Raw genomic sequence first — 23,039 nt, forward strand, 5'->3', positions numbered from 1 at the left:
TGTCCTGTCCTTGGAGGTTAAAATATAGCGTACTTCATATATAAAATAGATTCTAACCTAACCTAACCACCTCGATCAGGTCAAAAACTGACAACTGAGATAGCACGCACTCTGACCCAGCTGTCGGCAGATACTACCGTGCGACCTCTGGCGACGACCTCTGATGACCGTTGGCGGAGGCACTCTGACCGCAGCCTAATTGTTATCGCGCGCCCTTGGCGCCTACGGTGTGAGGCGTTGCACAGAAATGTAACGGACGTCAGACGTGTGAAGAGGTTATCGCTGTGATGGTGACGGGAGGTCGGGAGCAGAGGCCTGACTGAGGGCAAAGTGGGTGGGAAGATGCAGCCACGGCAGCGTCAGGCAGAGTGGGGGGGGGGGGGGAGGGGGGGGGGATGAGTCTCGGCCGGCAGGCAACCACTGCACTGGCTGTTTCGGCACGGGACGGGCCGTATCCGGTGAGTCTGCGCGACGCGTGTGGTGCGGTGTATGGTGTGATATGGTGCGATATGGTGTAGTGTGCTGTGCGTCTCACTCCACTCAGCTTCGCAGTCTCCTCTACCAGGTGTCACTCATTCTCTAAAGAGGTGACCGTGAAAATGAGGGACACTAAAAGATAGAAGCGAGGCTTTCTTTTCTATTTTACTCTAGTTTCTGCAAGACCAGTTTAGCAGAGTTCTACTGATTCATTCCTTTACCAATTCGCGTCAGCTACACACTTTAGCAGCATAATTCAAATAATGGCGCTAATACTGTTCTTGTCGCAAGTTTTCTAACATGTATCTGGACGGATGTTTCTTTTTGTATAAGCTTGCCGCATCAGAATGAAAATAGAAACGGTAGAAACTTAACGATAATGTATTTCAACTGTATTTAACGTCTCGCAGAACTTACAAAAAAAGTATTAGATATCTACATCTACATGGCGACACTGAAAACTACACTTAAGTGCCTGACACATGGTTCACCGAACCACCTCCACAATAATTCTCCGTTGTTCCACTCTCGGAAAGCGCGCGGAAAAAGCGAACACCTATATCTTTCTGCGCCAGTTCTGATTTCCCTTATTTTAGCAGGACAATATAGGTCGACCTCAGCAAGATATTTTCACATACGGGGGATTTCGTCAGAAGATTTCACCGCAACGAGAAACACCTTTGTTTTAATGATGTCCTCTCCAACTGCCATATCATGTCCCTGGCATTTCCTCTCCCATTTCTCGATAATGCAAAACGTGCTGAAACGTCGCCTTAGAACAATTATACAAGACTGTGCTTAAACTGACACACAATATTTTTTGCGCAACGCAATCTGACTTTCAGTAATACCTACAAGAAAATGGCCCTGACTAACATTAACCAATACCTGTCACAAATCACTTACCTCACAAAAATCTTAGTTACTCGAACTACTGCAATACCGCGAGCGCCACTACTGCCAGCTAAATAAAAGATTCAAACTACTGAAGGCACTAACTACTGATAGGGATAGTTGGCAAATGAAAGATTTTAATAGAGAACAAACAATGTATTTACCTTAATAGTGTTCAAAAGTCATAATGTATATAGCAGTTCATGACATCCAGTCTTACAAATTTCAAAACTCCGCCATCTCTCTCCCCACATCCACCACCACTGGCAGCTCATCTCCAACTGCACAACGCTACGCGCTGTTAACATCCAGCTGCCCAACACTACAATGGCAGACAACAATGCAAACCAGCCACAGACTGCACACAGCACATCCAGTGATTTTCATACAGAGCGCTACGTGGCGTTACCAATAGAAAAACCTAAACAGCCTAATTACAGTGCTATCCTTCTTTAAACTTTCTCGGTGTACTCTGTTAATCCTATCTGGTAAGATCCCCATAGCGTGCCGCAGTACTCCAAAAGAAATTGACAAGCGTAATGTAGTCAGTCTCTTTAGTAGATCTGGGGCATCTTCTGTTTTGCCAATAAAACACAGTCCTTTGTTCGCCTTCCCTGCGGCATTTCCTGTGTGTGTGTGTGTGTGTGCGTGTGTGTGTGTTTTTCAGTTAATGTTGTTCGTAATTGTAATTCCTAGATATTTAGTTTAATTTACGATCTTTCGATTTGATTGATTTATCGTGTAACCGTGCTCTGAGCACTATGGGACTTAACATCTGAGGTCATGAGCCCCTTAAGACTTAGAACTACTTAAACGTAACAAACCTAAGGACATCACACACATCCATGCCCGAGTCAGGATTCGAACCTGCGACCGTAGCGGTCACGCGGTTCCAGACTGAAATGTCTAGAACCGCTCGGTCACACCGGCCGTCTAACCGACATTTAACGGATTCATTTTAGCACTCATGTTGATGTTACACTTTTCACTTACAGGGTCGATTCCCAATTTCCACACCATACAGATATCTTTTCTAAATAGTTTTACAATTTGTCTGATCTTCTGATGACTTTACTAGACGATAAACGACATCATCATCCGCAAATAACCTAAGTTGGCTGTTCGTCTCCTAAATCGTTTATATAAATAAGAAACAGCGGAGGTCCTGTAACACTACCTTAAGGAACAGCAGATATTACTTGTCCTTTACTCGATGACTAGATCAGTTACTACGAACTGTGTCCTCTCTGACAGGAAATCACGATTCTAGTCGAGTAACTGAGACGGTGTTCCATAAGCACGCAATTTGATTACAAGTCGTTTTTGACGTACGGTGCCAAGAGTCTTCTGGAAATCTAGAACCACGCAATCAATGAATCAATCTGAAACCCCTTGTCGATAGCACTCAACACTTCGTATGAGTAAACAGCTAGTTGTGTTTCACAAGAACGATGTTTTCTAAATCCGTGATGGCTATGTGTGATCAACTTTTTCTCTAAACTAAGTAAGAGGTAACTTGGATGTTTGATTTATTACGGTATTGACGGTAAATCATCAGCTATCAAGCCAGTCAAAACTAGTAAAATCAGAACATGGGAAGTAGTCGCGTCTAAAAGAATGTCACACGCCTAACAGAAAATAGTACGTACTATTTATTTTCTCTCTGTCTCAGTACTAAGTAGCTATCTGTCTGCCTTCCAGTGTCTGTAGACCTGTTGCTGGTTCACATTCATAACGATGATTCTTAAACAAATTGTTCCTAGTTATTCGTTAACCGTGTTCTGCACACTCCGCCAGCAACTCGAGAACTTCCTCCACGGATGGCGAACGAGCCAAGGTACTCGTAGACATTATCAAAAGACAAGTGGGTAGCAGGAACTTCATATCTCTACCAGTTCAGCTATAACCTGTCTCTGCACTATTTAATGTGCCTATGATACCAAAAATAAATCGAGTAAATCATATGGAAAGATGCTATTTCGGAAGGAGCTGCAATCTCCGCAGATACTCAACACAGTTGTTCATGCCACTTTTACCTTTTACTTCACTACGACCGTTTTCTCTAGAAAGAGGATGTTGACTACCATTTGTAAACACTGAGTCCTCTTTGCAGCGCTTCGCTACTTATCACGCAGTTTTACTACTATTCTTTCTGGCCAATCCAACTTAACACTTCTTGAATACAGAAATTCCGATAACATGTGGAAAGTGTAGCTACTAAGGAATTATTTTATTGACCTTTGAACTGTTAGGCAGGCCGAATTTTCTGCTAAATTGTAGATAGAAGCTTTTTGAATATCTTTGCCACTAGAGTACGTAATTTCATTCTGACACGTGGACTAAGAGTCAAAGTTCAAATGAATCTATTTCGGTGTAATGTATTGTGACTGTCTAAACCTCACTTACTTAGAAATGATTTTTATTGCCAGTGACAAAACCCATTAAATAGTAAATATGTTAGGAAATATGTGTAACAATCCCAAAATCCCCCCCCCCCCCCTCCCCCGAACCATGGACCTTGCCGTTGGTGGGGAGGCTTGCGTGACTCAACGATACAGATAGCCGTACCGTAGGTACAACCACAACGAAGGGGTATCTGTTGAGAGGCCAGACAAACGTGTGGTTCCTGAAGAGGGGCAGCAGCCTTTTCAGTAGTTGCAAGGGCAACAGTCTGGATGATTGACTGATCTGGCCTTGTAACAATAACCAAAACGGCCTTGCTGTGCTGGTACTGCGAACGGCTGAAAGCAAGGGGAAACTACGGCCGTAATTTTCCCGAGGGCATGCAGCTTTACTGTATGATTAAATGATGATGGCGTCCTCTTGGGTAAAATATTCCGGAGGTAAAATAGTCCCCCATTCGAATCTCCGGGCGGGGACTACTCAGGAGGATGTCGTTATCAGGAGAAAGAAAACTGGCGTTCTACGGATCGGAGCGTGGAATGTCAGATCTCTTAATCGGGCATGTAGGTTAGAAAATTTAAAAAGGGAAATGGACAGGTTAAAGTTAGATATAGTGGGAATTAGTGAAGTCCCGTGGCAGGAGGAGCAAGACCTCTGGTCAGGTGACTACAGGGTTATAAACACAAAATCAAATAGGGGTAATGCAGGAGTAGGTTTAATAATGAATAGGAAAACAGGAACGCGGGTAAGCTACTACAAACAGCATAGTGAACGCATTATTTTGGCCAAGATAGATACGAAGCCCACACCTACTACAGTAGTACAAGTTTATATGCCAACTAGCTGTGCAGATGATGAAGAAATTATTGAAATGTATGATGAAATAAAAGAAATTATTCAGATAGTGAAGGGAGATGAAAATTTAATAGTCATGGGTGACTGGAATTCGAGTGTAGGAAAAGGGAGAAAAGGAAACGTAGTAGGTGGATATGGATTGGGGCTAAGAAATGAAAGAGGAAGCCGCCTGGTAGAATTTTGCACAGAGCACAACTTAGTCATAGCTAACACTTGGTTTAAGAATCATGAAAGAAGGTTGTATACATGGAAGAACCCTGGAGATACTAAAAAGAATCAGATAGATTATATAATGGTAAGGCAGAGATTTAGGAACCAGGTTTTAAATTGTAAGACATTTCCAGGGGCAGATGTGGACTCTGACCACAATCTATTGGTTATGACCTGTAGACTAAAACTGAAGAAACTGCAAAAAGGTGGGAATTTAAGGAGATGGGACCTGGATAAACTGAAAGAACCAGAGGTTGTACAGAGTTTCAGGGAGAACATAAGGGAACAATTGCTAGAAATGGGGGAAATAAATACAGTAGAAGAAGAATGGGTAGCTCTGAGGGATGAAGTAGTGAAGGCAGCAGAGGATCAAGTAGGTAAAAAGACGAGGGGTAGTAGAAATCCTTGGGTAACAGAAGAAATACTGAATTTAATTGATGAAAGGAGAAAATATAAAAATGCAGTAAATAAAGCAGGCAAAAAGGAATACAAACGTCTCAAAAATGAGATCAACAGGAAGTGCAAAATGGCTTAGCAGGGATGGCTAGAGGACAAATGTAAGGATGTGGAGGGTTCTCTCACTAGGGGTAAGATAGATACTGCCTACAGGAAAATTAAAGAAACCTTTGGAGATAAGAGAACCTCTTGTATGAACATCAACAGCTCAGATGGAAACCCAGTTCTAAGCAAAGAGGGGGAAAGCAGAAAGGTGGAAGGAGTATATAGAGGGTCTATACAGGGGCGATGTACTTGAGGACAATATTATGGAAATGGAAGAGGATGTAGATGAAGATGAAATGGGAGTACGATACTGCGTGAAGAGTTTGACAGAGCACTGAAAGACCTGAGTCGAAACAAGGCCCCCGGAGTAGACAACATTCCATAGGAACTACTGACGGCCTTGGGAGAGCCAGTCCTGACAAAACTCTACCATCTGGTGAGCAAGATGTATGAAACAGGCGAAATACCCTCAGACTTCAAGAAGAATATAATAATTCCAATCCCAAAGAAAGCAGGTGTTGACAGATGTGAAAATTACCGTACAATAAGTTTAATAAGCCATAGCTGCAAAATACTAACACGAATTCTTTACAGACGAATGGAAAAACTAGTAGAAGCCGACCTCGGGGAAGATCAGTTTGGATTCCGTAGAAATGTTGGAACACGTGAGGCAATACTGACCTTACGACTTACCTTAGAAGAAAGATTAAGTAAAGACAAACCTACGTTTCTAGCATTTGTAGACTTAGAGAAAGCTTTTGACAATGTTGACTGGAATACTCTCTTTCAAATTCTAAAGGTGGCAGGGGTAAAATACAGGGAGCGAAAGGCTATTTACAATTTGTACAGAAACCAGATGGCAGTTATAAGAGTCGAGGGGCATGAAAGGGAAGCAGTGGTTGGGAAAGGAGTGAGACAGGGTTGTAGCCTCTCCCCGATGTTATTCAATCTGTATATTGAGCAAGCAATAAAGGAAACAAAAGAAAATTTCGGAGTAGGTATTAAAGTCCATGGAGAAGAAATAAAAACTCTGAGGTTTGCTGATGACATTGTCATTCTGTCAGAGACAGCAAGGGACTTGGAAGAGCAGTTGAATGGAATGGACAATGCCTTGAGAGGAGTATATAAGATGAACATCAACAAAAGCAAAACGAGGATAATGGAATGTAGTCGAATTAAGTCGGGTGATGCTGAGGGAATTAGATTAGGAAATGAGACACTTAAAGTAGTAAAGGAGTTTTGCTATTTGGGGAGCAAAATAACTGATGATGGTCGAAGAAGAGAGGATATAAAATGTAGACTGGCAATGGCAATGAAAGTGTTTCTGAAGAAGAGAAATTTGTTAACATCGAGTGTAGATTTAAATGTCAGGAAGTCTTTTCTGAAAGTATTTGTATGGAGTGTAGCCGTGTATGGAAGTGAAACATGGGCGATAAATAGTTTGGACAAGAAGAGAATAGAAGCTTTCGAAATGTGGTGCTACAGAACAATGCTGAAGATTAGATGGGTAGATCACATAACTAATGAGGAAGTATTGAATAGAATTGGGGAGAAGAGAAGTTTGTGGCACAACTTGACAAGAAGAAGGGATCGGTTGGTAGGACCTGTTCTGAGGCATCAAGGGATCACCAATTTAATATTGGAGGGCAGTGTGGAGGGTAAAAATCGTAGAGGGAGACCAAGAGATGAATACACTAAGCAGATTCAGAAGGATGTAGGTTGCAGTAGGTACTGGGAGATGAAGCAACTTGCACAGGATAGAGTAGCATGGAGAGCTGCATCAAACCAGTCACAGGACTGAAGACCACAACAACAACAACAACAATCCCAAAATCCTTAAAAAGTATTATGCAGTGTTCTCTATTTGACACAGTGTCTCTACTGTTCGCTGTTACTCAATAATGCCTTCATAAAACCTGAAGTCACGAGGTGACTTTTCTGTAACGTATGCTACGACGTATTGTCTCTGGAGCCTCTATGTTAAAACTGAGATTTAGGGGAAAAATCATTTGAAAAGTTTCATTTCAGTTATATGAAGTTTATTTTTACTATTATTTCAGTGTTGTTTAAATGTTCTTCGTCGTTTTTATTGCACTAAATAAAACATGTGATATTTCACTTTTTATCGCATAAAATTACTTACCGTCGTGCGGTTTTTTAAGTAGTACACGTAAACAAACTGTTGGAGCATTGAATTTTACATTCTGAGAAATTATATTATCTTTGAAGCGCGTAAATTTTCACATAAAACTAAATTCTAGCGTTTAAACTTGCAAATGAAAATTGCATTCGATGGGACGAAAAGAAAGTCTGCAAAGCGACATCACCCCAGGGATCTGTATTCTCCCGTACCGTAACTCAGGACACTTACTTAAATAGTTTGTTGAAGAAACAGGAAGGCGTCCAACAACATTGTCCAGAATTTCTTCCCGTGAATCATAATCTTGTTCACCAGCAGAATTGTGATCACGGGTTATTGACAAATCGTCCTGTTTTTCCTCTAATTCTTAATCTGTGTCACTAGAATGTTCCTCTGTTCACCGAAAAGCAAATTCATCAAACTTAGGATCGTTAAAACTGATACATTTTTTGCTAGTAAGAAAACAGGCACGCAATAGACGAGGCGTGGTCTAGGGGACGCAAAATGTATCAAGAACACGTTCAGAAACAAAAGAAGACGATAACTCCACGAACAGTAGAACATTACCGAGTTCGCGATTTGAGGAGGGTAGGTGGAAATACAGAAGCACTCCGCTAGAAGTTACCTTGGAGAGCGATTTCGAAAACTCTAGTGTGGTCTTTCAAGCCTCACCTTGTGAGTTAGGGTTTCCTTTAGGTGCAATGACCCATAACTGTAATTCCGTAAGCAAACTCGGAGTGAAAATACGCAGAATAAGCTAATACTCTAGTCTGGAGATGAACACTGTGGGAAATACTCGGCATAACACGCTAAACTGAGCTTCTTGATTCGTTTATTTAAGTGTTCATTCAGTTTTATCTTGTTTTCCATTTGGATCCGAATGCATTTTACGCATTCCGCTTCACTTCGTTTGTGGCCATGAGTGCCTGTTTCTATTGGCACTTGATCATTATTGCATGTTTCATGTTGCATAATATGAATCATTCTCAGATTAAGACTCAAAATGTCAACTGTGAATCACATGTAATCTTGTTCAGCTATCAACTGAGATTGTTTTTTAGGGCTGAGATTGTACCTTTGATTAGTTTGCTTGTGGCAGCAGTGAACGTATTAGTTCCGCACTTTTAAGTCTTTGGAACGTCATTAATGTATGTTAAGAAAGAGACTGGGTTCAGCATCGATATCTGTGGGATTTCACATGTCATGTGCCTCCCGCCCTCCTAACCCATGCCTGTGACTGCATATAATTTCCACCAGGAAGGTGAGATTCCAACTCTGGAGGATAAATGCCATTAATGTCACAATTTACTAGTTTGCCAATTAGAATTACGTGATCCACACACTCAAAGATTCCGGCCAGTACACAAAATACCCCTAAAATCATCAAAATTTTGAAGAATATCTTCGAATTCTACGGAACGGTTAGCTTCTCCTGTGGGTGACGGTACACAGCATCCAGAAGAGGAGGAGGTTTATTCGCATACTCTGCGTAGAACATTTTTGGTAGCCCGTCATATCCCGTGGCTTTTTCTCGGGTGAGGGGTTTCAGTTGCTTTTCTGCCCCGTAGTCGCTTATTTCGATATCAGTCTTTTAGACGGTGATGCGACGATTTAGACGAGGCACCGCAGTACGAACTTCCTCAGTGAAGCAACGTGGTAAGGAAAAGAAAGATTAATATTTCGGCCTGCTCTTGAATATTCTCCCCTTGGGTACATTAGACAGATGGCTTTCGGGCATTTACTACTTCAACATAAGACCGAACCGTCTTAGGATTTTCTGACGGCAGATAAAATTTTACTCCCGAATTAGCTGAGTTCATTGAATCATACACCTTATTCACTTTTATGTACAGCTCATTTAGAGAAATTATATATTTAATTTCTCCTGATTCATGATTTTTTGTTCAAACTATTCAACTCTATACCGACAAAAAATTCTCATTTTCGTTTCTTCGAATGAAATCAAGAATTCACGAATAAGAAAACATGGGCTTGAGGTTCAAAATAGATAAGCCATAAGCTGCAAATATTGTCTTCAAGCTAACTTCTGCACTGTCTTCTGGAAATAACTCTTGACAAAGTGAGAGCTTGATATCACAGACGGGGTGGGTAAACACACCACAAGCTGGCTCGTACACCAGTGCTTTAAATGCTTTGTGTGCACATACGATATTATGTTTCGGTCTAAAAAAAATTTGTGCTGGTTGGCGAATTATTTAAAAAATGACTGAATGGATTACAATAATTTCGTGTTAGTCTAAAGCCAAGTGCAAGTCTCTAAATTCAATGCTACTTTGGCGACTGTCGTCTACCGTACCTGCCCCACATATCCAGCTGGGGAATGGACACTACACGACGAACTGAGTTTAGCCACTCGTTGCGTGGAATGTGCTGCACGCAAATGATTTCATATTCGACTGTAGACACGGCGAAACCAGAATACACTTCAATTTCGTCGTTTTGTGGGTTCCTGAGTCGTGTCTGAAATGAAAGTTTTGGCAGCTGCACGTCGCACGAGTTGTGATGGATTTAAAGATTGTTGCGAGCAATCGCTTCATAAGGAAAAAAATAAGAAACGTGTTTCGATTCTTGACTAGACGAAGAAAAGACGTCAGCTCTGTTGCTCAGCATCCTTGCTGAAATAATTTGTAATGTAAGACCCAAGAAGTTCTTTTATCTTAGAATGTCACCAGAACTGTAAAAGTTTCTTCTAAATAGAGTTAATTACACGATAAGGAATAGAGATACTGTAATGCATGAATCACTGTCGCCAGAACTGAAATTTGATATCACATTACATGCATTACAATCGCGAACACTCGGCATGCTACTCTCTTAAAGACAGATCTGTACAGAGGCAATATTTCAAAATCCAAACATGTGTGAATTGGGAGCACTGCTGCGACGTTTTAGATAGATGAATATTGAATAAAGAATGTAGCTTGTTGATTTGTGTAGCCTTCCCTCCTGACAAAAATATACCTTAAAAAAAAGAAAAAGGGAGTCGGCCAACTCGAACGATGTGACTTTGGCATTGTAGACATGAGAATTTCTACAGCTAGAATTACATTTGCTTGTATTTTTCTTAATTCAGTTGTATATGTGCTCCTAATTCAATAAATTTTGCCCTGAAGCTCAGATATTGTCAAACTATCTATGTTCTGATCGCACGTGAAGGTCTCAGGAGCAGCAATATGTTGCTTATTTTTGTAATCAGCATCACCGAAAACCCACAAACACCTATGTCAAGCATAGACATCCAAAAAGCGAATATTATTCTCCGTTTTCACTTCATATTTCAGTTTGTCTACACTCTAAGAACACACATAAACTCAAAACTCACGCAACTAGTGTCGCCAAAGTTGGAACACGCCGAAACTGTTTAGTTTCACCGACGAGTTGCGCAAACACGCGGCGCACATGCGCAGTGGCCAGTAGCGCAGTTGCCTGAAACCTAGTGTCGTCGTGTAAACTAGGCTTTACAGTTTAACACGGATTCCTAACGGCGAGTCGTTTCTAGCCAATCCTGACATCCTTGAAGACACAAGGCTACTTTAAAACGTAGACTGAGAAATCCGTATTCCGACTAGAATTTGAATGAACGCATATCGTAGGACTAATTATCTATACCACTAAACGCCTAAGCTGGTTCATGGTCCATGACGCAAAGTCCATTTACTAGTTGCTTATCTGACCGTTTCCAGGGGCAACAAAAATGTGAGTTTCAATACTGTGTTAAACACGACAAGGAATACAGTTAGGAAAGCTGTGTATACGTCTTGAGGCATTACAGCAAACGGTAGGCAAACACCCAGACTACGTTAATCCAGTGTTTGAGACACAGAGCACTTAGTGACTTGCAAACTTTGGTACATAATTTCAAATTTTTTCGGATCTGTTTCTTGTTACCAGCCGAACAAAATGATAAAAAAGAAAGAAGTTTTCCACTTGCTACATCCTCGTTGATCATCATGAAAAACCTCAGCGTGAAAAACGAATTAATTCATTATTTCTTCACTGTTAACTCCATTCGAACATAGTTTGCAAACGGTATCCTCATACAGTGAGGTGACAAGTCATGGGATGCCTACTAATATCGAGTTGGACCTCCTTTTGGCCGTCCGGGGTGGCCGAGAGGTTCTAGGCGCTACAGTCTGGAACCTCGCTGCTGCTATGGTCCGAGGTTCAAATCCTGCCTCGGGCATGTGTGTGATGTCCGTAGGTTAGTTAGGTTTAAGTAGTTCTAAGTTGCAGGGGACTGATGACCTCAGAATTTAAGTCCTATAGTACTCAAAGCAATTTGAGCCTCCTTTTGCTGGGCATAGTGGAGCAGCTCGACATGGGATGAACTCAGCAAGGCATTGGAAGTACCCTGCAGAAATATTGAGCCATACTGCCTTTATATAAAAAAAACTAAAACTAAACTCTTCGCGAACAGGCCATGAAGGTCCACGGGACCGACCGGGCGCTGTGTCATCCTCAGCCCATAGGCGTCACTGGATGCGGATATGGAGGGGCATGTGATGAGCACACTGCTCTCCCGGCCGTACGTCAGTTTCCGAGACCAGAACCGCTACTTCTCAATCAAGTAGTTCCTCAGTTTGCCTCACAAGGGCTGAGTGCACCCCACTTGCCAACAGCGCTCGGCAGTCCGGATGGTTACCTATCAAAGCGTTAGCCCAGCCCGACAGCGCTTAACCAGTGATCTGACGGGAACCGGTGTTACCACTGCGGCAAGGCCGTTGGCATACTGTCTTTATAGGCTTCCATAAATGCGAAAGCGTTGCCGATGAAGGATGTTGTGCGAGGAACCGACCTCTCGATTAAGTCCCAAAAATGTTCGATGGGATTCACGTCGTGCGATGTGGGTGGCGAGATCGTCCGATCTAATTGTCCAGAATGTTCCACAAACCAATCACGAACAATTGTGGTCTGGTGACATGACATCGTTGTCCATGAAGTCCATGAAAATACTACAAATCGTCTCGAAACAGCCAAACATAACCATTTCCAGTCAATGATCGTTTCTTGGACCAGAGACCCAGTTCATTTCATGTAAACACAGCACACATCAGTATGGAGCCACCACCAGCTTGCATAGTGCCTTGTTGACAACTTGGGTCCATGGCTTTGTGGGGTCTGCGCCACATTCGAACGCTGCAGTCAGCTCTTACCTGCTAAACCGGGGACGCATCTGACCAGGTTCAAATGGCTCTGAGCACTATGGGACTTAACATCTGAGGTCATCAGTCCCCTAGAACTTTGAACTACTTAAACCTAACTAACCTAAGGACATCACACAGATCCATGCCCGAGACAGGATTCGAACCTGCGACCGTAGCGGTCGCGCGGTTCCAGACTGTAGCGCCTAGAACCGCTCGTCCACTGCGGCCGGCCATCTGACCAGATCCACAGTTTCCCACTCGATTAGAGTCCAAACAATACGGTCACGAGCCCAGGACAGTCACTGCAGGCGGTCCTAACAGATACTTTCGTCGTAGGAGCCACATAGATTGTGAGTTTATTTCAAGCAGTATTGCTTGTTTCTTAGCACTGACAACACGCAAACGCCGCTGCTCTCGGTCGTTAAATGAAGGCCGTCGGCTACTGCGTTGTGGTGAGAGGCAATGCGTGAAATTTGATATTCTCAGTACATTCGTGATACTAGCATTCCTTAAGTTTAACAGCCACAACAATAAAAAAACCAATTGATGATGGTACAACTGCAGTGAATCATGTCTGGGACCGTGAACAAAATTGTGTTTTGTTAAAGGTGAACCCCACTGGAAAATAAATTTTATTGTTAAAGCAAACACAGACAAAAGACCTTCAGCATCAGGATTCGTTTAGAATATTTCAGATCCCGATTTCCCGGCTTGAACTCAGTTGAATTACGCCAAGTCCAGCATCCTGCTCTCGGAATAAGTCAGTGTCAGCTCGTCCGTGCGTTTCGTCGCTCTGATAGTGATTACCGAACAGCTTCTAGTTTGCTCTACGGAACTGCTCACGCGTTTGTCGAAATCCAGGACTACAATACACCCACAGCCGAAAGACACGCGTAGGTGCAAAGGCCACATAGGCGCCAGTTTAAGCCCTCAAATGCTCCCTGTGACGTCACATACTACTGAGCAACATTCAAAATTATGAAATTTCCGCGTGTATATATCACATTAAAATAACGTTGCGAACCATCCTCGTTGCTTTGTGGTCTCACAAGAAATAAACCATACAATATTACAGAATATGTTGTAGTTGTTGTCTTCAGTCCTGAGACTGGGTTGATGCAGCTCTCCATGCTACTCTATCCTGTGCAAGCTTCTTCATCTCCCAGTACCTACTGCAACCTACATCCTTCTGAATCTGCTTAGTGTATTCATCTCTTGGTCTCCCTCTATGATTTTTACCCTCCACGCTACCCTCCAGTGCTAAATTTGTGATCCCTTGATGCCTCAAAACATGTCCTACCAATCGATCCCTTCTTCTAGTCAAGTTGTGCCACAAACTTCTCTTCTCGCCAATCCTATTCAACACTTCCTCATTAGTTACGTGATCTATCCACCTTATCTTCAGTATTCTTCTGTAGCACCACATTTCGAAAGCTTCTATTCTCTTCTTGTCCAAACTAGTTATCGTCCATGTTTCACTTCCATACATGGCTACACTCCATACAAATACTTTCAGAAACGACTTTCTGATACATAAATCTATATTCGATGTTAAAAAATTTCTTCAAAAACGCTTTCCTTGCCATTGCCAGTCTACATTTTATATCTTCTCAACTTCGACCATCATCAGTTATTTTACTTCCTAAATAGCAAAACTCTTTTACTACTTTAAGTGTCTCATTTCCTAATCTAATTCCCTCAGCATCACCCGATTTAATTTCGCTACATTCCATTATCCTAGTTTTGCTTTTGTTGATGTTCATCTTAAATCCTCCTTTCACGATACTGTCCATTCCGTTCAACTGCTCTTCCAAGTCCTTTGCCGTCTCTGACAGAATTACAATGTCATCGGCGAACCTCAAAGTTTTTACTTCTTCTCCATGAATTTTAATACCTACTCCAAATTTTTCTTTTGTTTCCTTTACTGCTTGCTTAATATACAGATTGAATAACATCGGGGAGAGGCTACAGCCCTGTCTCACTCCTTTCCCAACCACTGCTTCCCTTTCATGCTCCTCGACTCTTATGACTGCCATCTGGTTTCTGTACAAATTGTAAATAGCCTTTCGCTCTCTGTATTTTACCCCTGCCACCTTTAGAATTTGAAAGAGGGTATTCCAGTCAACATTGTCAAAAGCTTTCTCTAAGTTTAAAATGCTAGAAACGTATGTTTGCCTTTTCTTAATCTTTCTTCTAAGATAAGTCGTAAGGTCAGTATTGCCTCACGTGTTCCAACATTTCTACGGAATCCAAACTGATCCTCCCCGAGGTCCGCATCTACCAGTTTTTCCATTCGTCTGTAAAGAATTCGCGTTAGTATTTTGCAGCTGTGACTTATTAAACTGATAGTTCGGTAATTTTCACATCTGTCAACACCTGCTTTCTTTGGGATTGGAATTATTATATTCTTCTTGAAGTCTGAGGGTATTTCGCCTGTCTCATACATCTTGCTCACCGGCTGGTAGAGTTTTGTCATGACTGGCTCTCCCAAGGCCGGCAGTAGTTCTATTGGAATGTTGACTATTCCCGGGGCCTTGTTTCGACTCAGGTCTTTCAGTGCTCTGTCAAACTCTTCACGCAGTATCGTATCTCCCATTTTCTCTTCATCTACATCCTCTTCCATTTCCATAATATTGTCCTCAAGTACGTCGCCCTTGTATAAACCTTCTATATACTCCTTCCACCTTTCTGCCTTCCCTTCTTTGCTTAGAACTGGGTTGCCACCTGAGCTCTTGATATTCATACACGTGGTTCTCTTCTCTCCAAAGGTCTCTTTAATTTTCCTGTAGGCAGTATCTATCTTACCCCTAGTGAGATAAGCTTCTACATCTTTACATTTGTCCTCTAGCCATCCCTGTTGTCCTCTAGCCATACCTGCTTAGCCATTTTGCACTTCCTGTCGATCTCATTTTTAAGACGTTTGTATTCCTTTTTGCCTGCTTCATTTACTGCATTTTTATATTTTCTCCTTTCATCAATTAAATTCAATATTTCTTCTGTTACCCAAGGATTTCTAGCAGCCCTCGTCTTTTTACCTATTTGATCCTCTGTTGCCTTCACTACTTCATCCCTCGGAGCTACCCATTCTTCTTCTACTGTGCTTCTTTCCCCCATTCCTCCCAATTGTTCCCTTATACTCTCCTTGAAACTCTGTACAACCTCTGGTTCTTTCAGCTTATCCAGATCCCATGTCCTTAAATTCCCACCTTTTTGCAGTTTCTTCAGTTTTAATCTACAGGTCATAACCAATAGATTGTGGTCAGGGTCCACATCTGCCCCTGGAAATGTCCTACAATTTAAAACCTGATTCCTAAATCTCTGTCTTACCATTATACAATCTATCTGATACGTTTTTAATATCTCCAGGATTCTTCCATGTATACAACCTTCTTTTATGATTCTTGAACCAAGTGTTAGCTATGATTAAGTTGTGCTCTGTGCAAAATTCTACCAGACGGCTTCCTCTTTCATTTCTTAGCCCCAATCCATAATCACCTACTATGTTTCCTTCTCTCCCTTTTCCTACTGACGAATTCCAGTCACCCATGACTATTAAATTTTCGTCTCCCTTCAGAACTTGAATAATTTCTTTTATCTCATCATACATTTCATCAATTTCTTCATCAGCTGCAGAGCTAGTTGGCATATAAACTTGTACTACTGTAGTAGGCATGGGCTTTGTGTCTATCTTGGCCACAATAATGCGTTCACTATGCTGTTTGTAGTAGCTTACCCGCACTCCTATTTTTTTTATTCATTATTAAACCTACTCCTGCATTACCCCTATTTGATTTTGTATTTATAACCCTGTATTCACCTGACCAAAAGTCTTGTTCCTCCTGCCACCGAACGTCACTAATTCCCACTTTATCTAACTTTAACCTATCCATTTCCCTTTTTAAATTTTCTAACCTACCTGCCCGATTAAGGGATCTGACATTCCACGCTCCGATCCGTAGAACACCAGTTTTCTTTCTCCAGATAACGACGTCCTCCTGAGTAATCCCCGCCCGGAGATCCGAATGGGGGACTATTTTACCTCCGGAATATTTTACCCAAGAGGACGCCATCATCATTTAATCATACAGTAAAGCTGCATGTCCTCGGGAAAAATTACGGCTGTAGTTTCCCCTTGCTTTCAGCCGTTCGCAGTACCAGCACTGCAAGGCCATTTTGGTTAATGTTGCAAGGCCAGATCCGTCAATCATCCAGACTGTTGCCCCTGCAACTACTGAAAAGGCTGCTGCCCCTCTTCAGGAACCACGTGTTTGTCTGGCCTCTCAACAGATATCCCTCCGTTGTGGTTGCACCTACGGTACGGCCATCTGTATCGCTGAGGCACGCAAGCCTCCCCTCCAACGGCAAGGTCCATGGTTCATGGGGGGGGATTACAGAATACGTTAATACAATTCTAAATCAGGCTCACATATTTCCTACACACACTAAATGTGTGCTTATAACAGTAATACGAATAAACGCGACCAGCTCAGAAGGAGTATACTTCTGCCTTCTGCTCACTCGTGCTTTTAGATTTTACATATCCTTTCAGATTTTAGCTAGCCTGCGCTATTTATAAAGGGTGTAACTGTCGTAAGTGCTGATATATCTATTGGTGACTCAGACCGGGGTACTGAACAAAACCACATTAGTATTTAGTCATTTGCTCCTAACTTTATAGCAGTTACGAGTCTTGTGATTCTAGATTTGGTAATGCCTCCACGTACGCCTGGCAAGAGGAAGCTATTAATATTTATTTTTCCCCTGAGCAGCGGCTCAGGTGTTAACTGGAGACACGTCGAGCTAAAATGTTTAGTCTATATTGACAGACATACTCGACATAGTGGTGTAGTTATGACAGTGCAGGAAGCCTGTTCCGCAGATAGATAAAACAACAAACACGCAGGACCCACATCTAAAAATATCTGCGCTTATACCTGTTACACCCTTTAGTTTAAGGTGCCACTAATAAAAATATCTGCTCTTATACCTGCACTTGTTATACCGTGAATTTTACTTGTTGTAAAATTGTCTGAAAATTTTAGAACAAGTAAAATAAATGAAATGTGGCTTATGTAGTGTTTACTGACATCTTCAGATTTCATTTGGTAACTCATATGCTGTGAGAAACCAGATGGCAGTTATAAGAGTCGAGGGGCACGAAAAGGAAGCAGTGGTTGGGAAGGGAGTGAGACAGGGTTGTAGCCTATCCCCTATGTTATTCAATCTGTATACTGAGCAAGCAGTAAAGGAAACAAAAGAAAAATTCGGAGTTGGAATTAAAATCCATCGAGAAGAAATAACAACTTTGAGGTTCACGATGACATTGTAATTCTGTCAGAGATAGCAAAGGACCTGGAAGAGCAGCTGAACGGAATGGACAGTGTCTTAAAAGGAAGATGTAAGATGAACATCAACAAAGGAAAAAAGAGGATCATGGAATGTAGTCGAATTAAATCGGATGATGCTGAGGGAATTAGATTCGAAAATGAGCGGCTTAAAGTAGTAAATGAGTTTTGCTATTTGGGAAGCAAAATAACTGATGATGGTCGAAGTAGAGAGGATATAATATGTAGACTGGCACTGGCAAGGAAGAAGAGCAATTTGTTAACATCTAGTATAGATTTAAGTGTCAGGAAGTCGTTTTTGAAAGTATTTGTGTGGAGTGTAGCCATGTATGGAAGTGAAACGTGAACGATAAATAGTTTAGACAAGAAGAGAATAGAAGCTTGCGAAATGTGGTGCTACAGAAGAATGCTGAAGATTAGATGGCTAGATCACATAACTAATGAAGAGGTATTGAATAGAATTGGGGAGAAGAGGAGTTTGTGGCACAACTTAACTAGAAGAAGGGATCGGTTGGTAGGACATATTCTGAAGCATCATGGGATCACCAATTTAGTATTGGAGGACAGCGTGGAGGGTAAAAATTCTAGAGGGAGACCAAGAGATGAATACACTAAACAGATTCAGAAGGATGTGGGTGGCACTAGGTACTGGGAGATGAAGAAGTTTGCACAGGATAGAGTAGCATGGAGAGCTGCATCAAACCAGTCTCTGTACTGAGGACCACAACAAGAACAACATGCTGTGATAGCTCATAGTGTTTGTAGTTATTAAATTTCTACTGCCTGTCATAGTCTGCAGTCAACAAACACCGTTGTATTCCTAAGAACGATGGTTCCCCCGACCAACACGCCAGAAGGAACCAGCTGGCCTCTCCGTACGTACCTGGGGCTCGCTTAGCCGGCTAATGCCGCAGCCGTGGGCTAAACAAACCCTATCTCCTGTCATCGGCTCACAATCTACACTACAATATGAAGACCAGTTCTTATTTAACATGTTTAACAAAAATTGTAAAAAGAAATTGACTGATTGACTTCAAATTTTTACACGAAGCGTTGTTAAACGTTTGGACATACATAGGCCTCACACTTTTTAATATTATCTATAAATATGCAGGCTGTAATGGGTATATGTGCAGATAGTTCTACTGGTGAGTGGGAAAGGTGTACTGACCAACATTACATGGGTATCAAAGTCATTTGCAGACCGATAATTATAACTGTTAGGAGTAGTACGTTTTTAGGTTGCTTAGTAGCTCCAGGGACACCTAGTAATTAATGCTTAATTTTCACTGGGCAGCAGGTCAGGTGTCGAAGTGTGATGCATGGACAGGCATAGTCCACTTAGTGGAGCAATTACAGCAGTGCAAGAAACGTCTGAGAGGGGTTTATGTGATGTAACTGTGGAAAGGTTATTCGAAAAAACAACCAACACACGGATGCGTGTACACGTTAAGGTACCACATACAAAGACATCTGCACTGATACTTTTTAAATCATGTACATATAAAATGTAATTGGCGGCCATTCTTACTCTTAATTATATATAAAATATTAATGAGGAACATTACTTCTCATAAACTTGTAAAGTGTTTCACTGATTTACTTTCGATTTTTACTTGACACAGTAACAAAAATTTAGACAGGTATGGGTTAAATATTTTTCAAACGGCAATTGCTCTACCATCTGAGCTACCCAAGTACGACTCACGCCCCCTCCTCATAGCTTTACTTCCGCCAGTACCTCGTCTCCTACCTTCCAAACTTGCCTATGGAGGGTAAAGGTCCCGAGTTCGAGTCTCGGTCCAGCACAGAGTTTAAGCTGCTAGAAAGTTTCATATCAGCGCACACTCCGCTGCAGGGTGAAAGCCTCATTCTGGAAACATTCCCCAGGCTGTGGCTAATCCACGTTTCCGCAATATCCTTTCTTCAGGAGTGCTACTGCAAGGTTCGCAGGAGAGCTTCTGTAAGGTTTGTAGGGTGGGTGGCGGGCTACTGGGGCGGAGTTGTGGCCGTGGGATGCGGGAGGGGGGGGGGGGGGGGGGGGGGGAAGGGCGCGAGTCGTGCTTGGGTTGCTTTGTTGATGAAGCACTTGCCAGAGAAGGGCAAAGGCCGCGAGTTAGAGGTTCGGTCGGGCACACAGATTTTATCTATCAAGAAGCTTCATATCAGCGAACACTCCGCTGTCGAGTCAAAATCTCATTCTGGAGACAACATATAGGTTTTCTCTTGAAAAGCGATTAAGAGAAAGAAACAGCTATGTTTGAAAATTTGGAGTTTCGTTGTCTTTCTCACAGTCAGTTTTAACCACGGTACCAGAACATGTAAACAATAACGCAGATTGTTTCTCACATATACATTTTCTCTCTTTATACATAATATTAAACAAAAATTTGTTTACGCAAAAAGAGCTGTTTTGTGTTCTTTTATAGGAAATAGGAATGTTGTAGTTAAGGTTTACCGGCTTATGGGCAGAACACTATTCTGGATTAAAACTATGCGAAACGTGGTCATTGAAGCCACACATCCAGCATCTGGAGACGTCTGTTTCTCGTACGCTGTACATCGCTGATCCAAAACGATTAACCCACTCATTTAAAGTGACTTCAGATCCCTATCAGGATTTCGTTCACAGCAACAATGAACAAGCGCCATTGTCACTCAAGGGGAAGAAGAGGAGATGGACAGAGAGGGAGGTAGGGAATAGTCATAGAGAGGGGAAGGAGGGGTGGACAGAGAGAGGGGGGAGGAGTAGATGGAGAGTGTATGGAAAAAGGAGGAGATGGACATAGACAGAGGGAGGAAGTGATGCAAAAGAGGAAGGGGCAAGGAGAAAGAGATGGAAAAAGAGAGATGGGAGGAGGCGATGGACCAGAGGGGGGGGGGGGGGGAGGAGGGAGAAATAATTTAAATTTTATATCCAATTATCATACATTTTTAGCAATTGGAAAGAACTGCCAAGTGGTGGCATATAAGGTTGTGCTGAAAAGTAAAGTCTCCGAATTTTTTATTCGAAAGCTCTTAAAGCTTTTTAAATAAAGTAAAACAAATTTTATTAACATTCTACATATTTGTTCTTGATCTCTACGTCCTTACATCTCAACGTAGTCACACTGGTGAAGTTTTTTGACCGAGAGACCAAATTGTTGGTACCCTCTCCGTACAGTGTTTGGTTTTCCTGACGGAGCCACAACATCACCTCTGCTTTCACTGCTTCGTGACTATGAAAGCGAACTCCTCGAGGGCCTTCTGTAAGTTTTGGAAAAGGATGAAAATCGGATGTGGTTCAAGTCGGGACTGTATGGAGGATGATCGATGACAGTTAAGACACTGGATAGTCGCTGATGACGCAGCGCTCATGTGTGGCCTGGCTTCGTCATGAGGACAGGGTACTCCGTGTGTGGACTAAGTTTTCTGCGGGTATAGCACTCTGTTTCTCACTCACCGATATAGCCACGTCACACACTGCAGTGTTACACGCTACGATTCGGAACCCTTTATTGCCATAGGGCTGCAGCTTGCGTTATCTAAGAGAGAAAGTCGACCGAGTAATGTGCATGACATGAAATATCTCAACTCATAATGAGAGCAGAATAATAATTTTATGCGTTACTTTTCAGCATGATACAGTTTCATTTGAAAAATCAAAGTTGATTCAGATATTTATACACTTTCTCACAAGTTATCAAATGTAAACAGAACTACGGTATCTTAAACAATTTCCGAAATATTTGAGGCAAATGGCTAAATTAAAGTAGTCACTATGTATTCGGTAGAGCGAAGCGATTATTCATCTTGAAAGCTGATACAAACCAAGTTAGGACTAAACTACATTTAAAAAAAATTCAATTCGCTCTGAGCACTATGGGACTAAACTTCTGAGGTCATCAGTCCCCTAGAACTTAGACGTACTTAAACCTAACTAACCTAAGGACACCACACACATCCATGGCCGAGGCAGGATTCGAACCTGCGACCGTAGCGGTCGCGCGGTTCCAGACTGAAGCGCCTAGAACCTCTCGGATACACTGGCCGGCAAACTAAATTCATAGGAGCAAATTTCCTTTATAACTTGTTGGAAGAAAATGGCATTTGTAACTGAATTTTTTTCATCAAATTACAGGTTGATCAACAGTGTGTAAGAGTTGGAGATATTGTGAAGTCTTTAACTTGAGCGTAGACCTTTGTTTTTCCATTATGTTCTGTAGAAGCATCAGCTGGCTCATCAGCATTTTTGTGGTAGTAGTCATAGCTCCCGACTACAGCGGCACAGATTCCTTTAAAGGTAAAAGTTTAGCTTCCTTTAATTGATATAATTCTGAGTACGATAGTGAATAATAGTTTTACCCCAAGTAATGAAATACATATTCAATTTTTGCATTGAGATTTGTACGAATTTCTTTTTCAGGCTCCGATCCTGGAGTCACAGTCAACCGTTCAAGAAACAACAGTCCAGGTGAGTATATATTTTCTAATATTCCTAAAGGCAAATCATGGTTCAAGAAATTAAATCAGTGCTAACTTATTGTGGCAGCGTTATTTCGTGATTTAATTGCTGTCTGCAGTTGTAGTCTACTCATATTATCACCAGAATGGAAAATTGTTCCTATCACAGTACAGAAAAAGAATATGTCCCGTACATAGGGATGTAAAGGATGGGAACTACATTTTCAACTTACCTGGCACCTTCGAAGCCATTGAAATAAAAAAAAAAAAAAAATCTTGACATTTTTGCTCTTTCTTGCTTATTAGTATTGGCACCCATGTCATGTAATACAAAGAATGGTGTCAAGAAAAATAACATGATACATGATGTCATCCCTCGAGTAACAAATCCACACCCAGAAGTTCTGTATTAGCAGGAAAAGTTTTCCTAGCTTTTATGCGTATGCTCATCGGCCGTATGGTCTTATACACTCCTGGAAATTGAAATAAGAACACCATGAATTCATTGTCCCAGGAAGGGGAAACTTTATTGACACATTCCTGGGGTCAGATACATCACTTGATCACACTGACAGAACCACAGGCATATAGACACAGGCAACAGAG

At 41.9% G+C, this 23,039-nt stretch overlaps 1 protein-coding gene across 1 annotated transcript in view; it reads left to right on the forward strand.

Annotated features, from left to right (window-relative positions):
• Nucleotides 1-399: 399 nt before the first annotated feature.
• LOC126273250 (ankyrin-1-like) overlaps nt 400-23,039 on the forward strand; it is a gene marked incomplete at its 5' end in the record, with an annotated part of 44,470 nt that continues 21,830 nt past the window's right edge. Inside the window, 3 exons of the mRNA XM_049976795.1 lie at nt 400-458; nt 22,196-22,272; nt 22,396-22,443. Of these exons, the coding sequence (XP_049832752.1) occupies nt 400-458; nt 22,196-22,272; nt 22,396-22,443 (184 nt within the window). The remainder of the gene's footprint in view (nt 459-22,195; nt 22,273-22,395; nt 22,444-23,039) is intronic.

This window comes from Schistocerca gregaria, chromosome 5, assembly GCF_023897955.1.
Source record: "Schistocerca gregaria isolate iqSchGreg1 chromosome 5, iqSchGreg1.2, whole genome shotgun sequence".
In the NCBI taxonomy this organism is placed as follows: domain Eukaryota; kingdom Metazoa; phylum Arthropoda; class Insecta; order Orthoptera; family Acrididae; genus Schistocerca; species Schistocerca gregaria.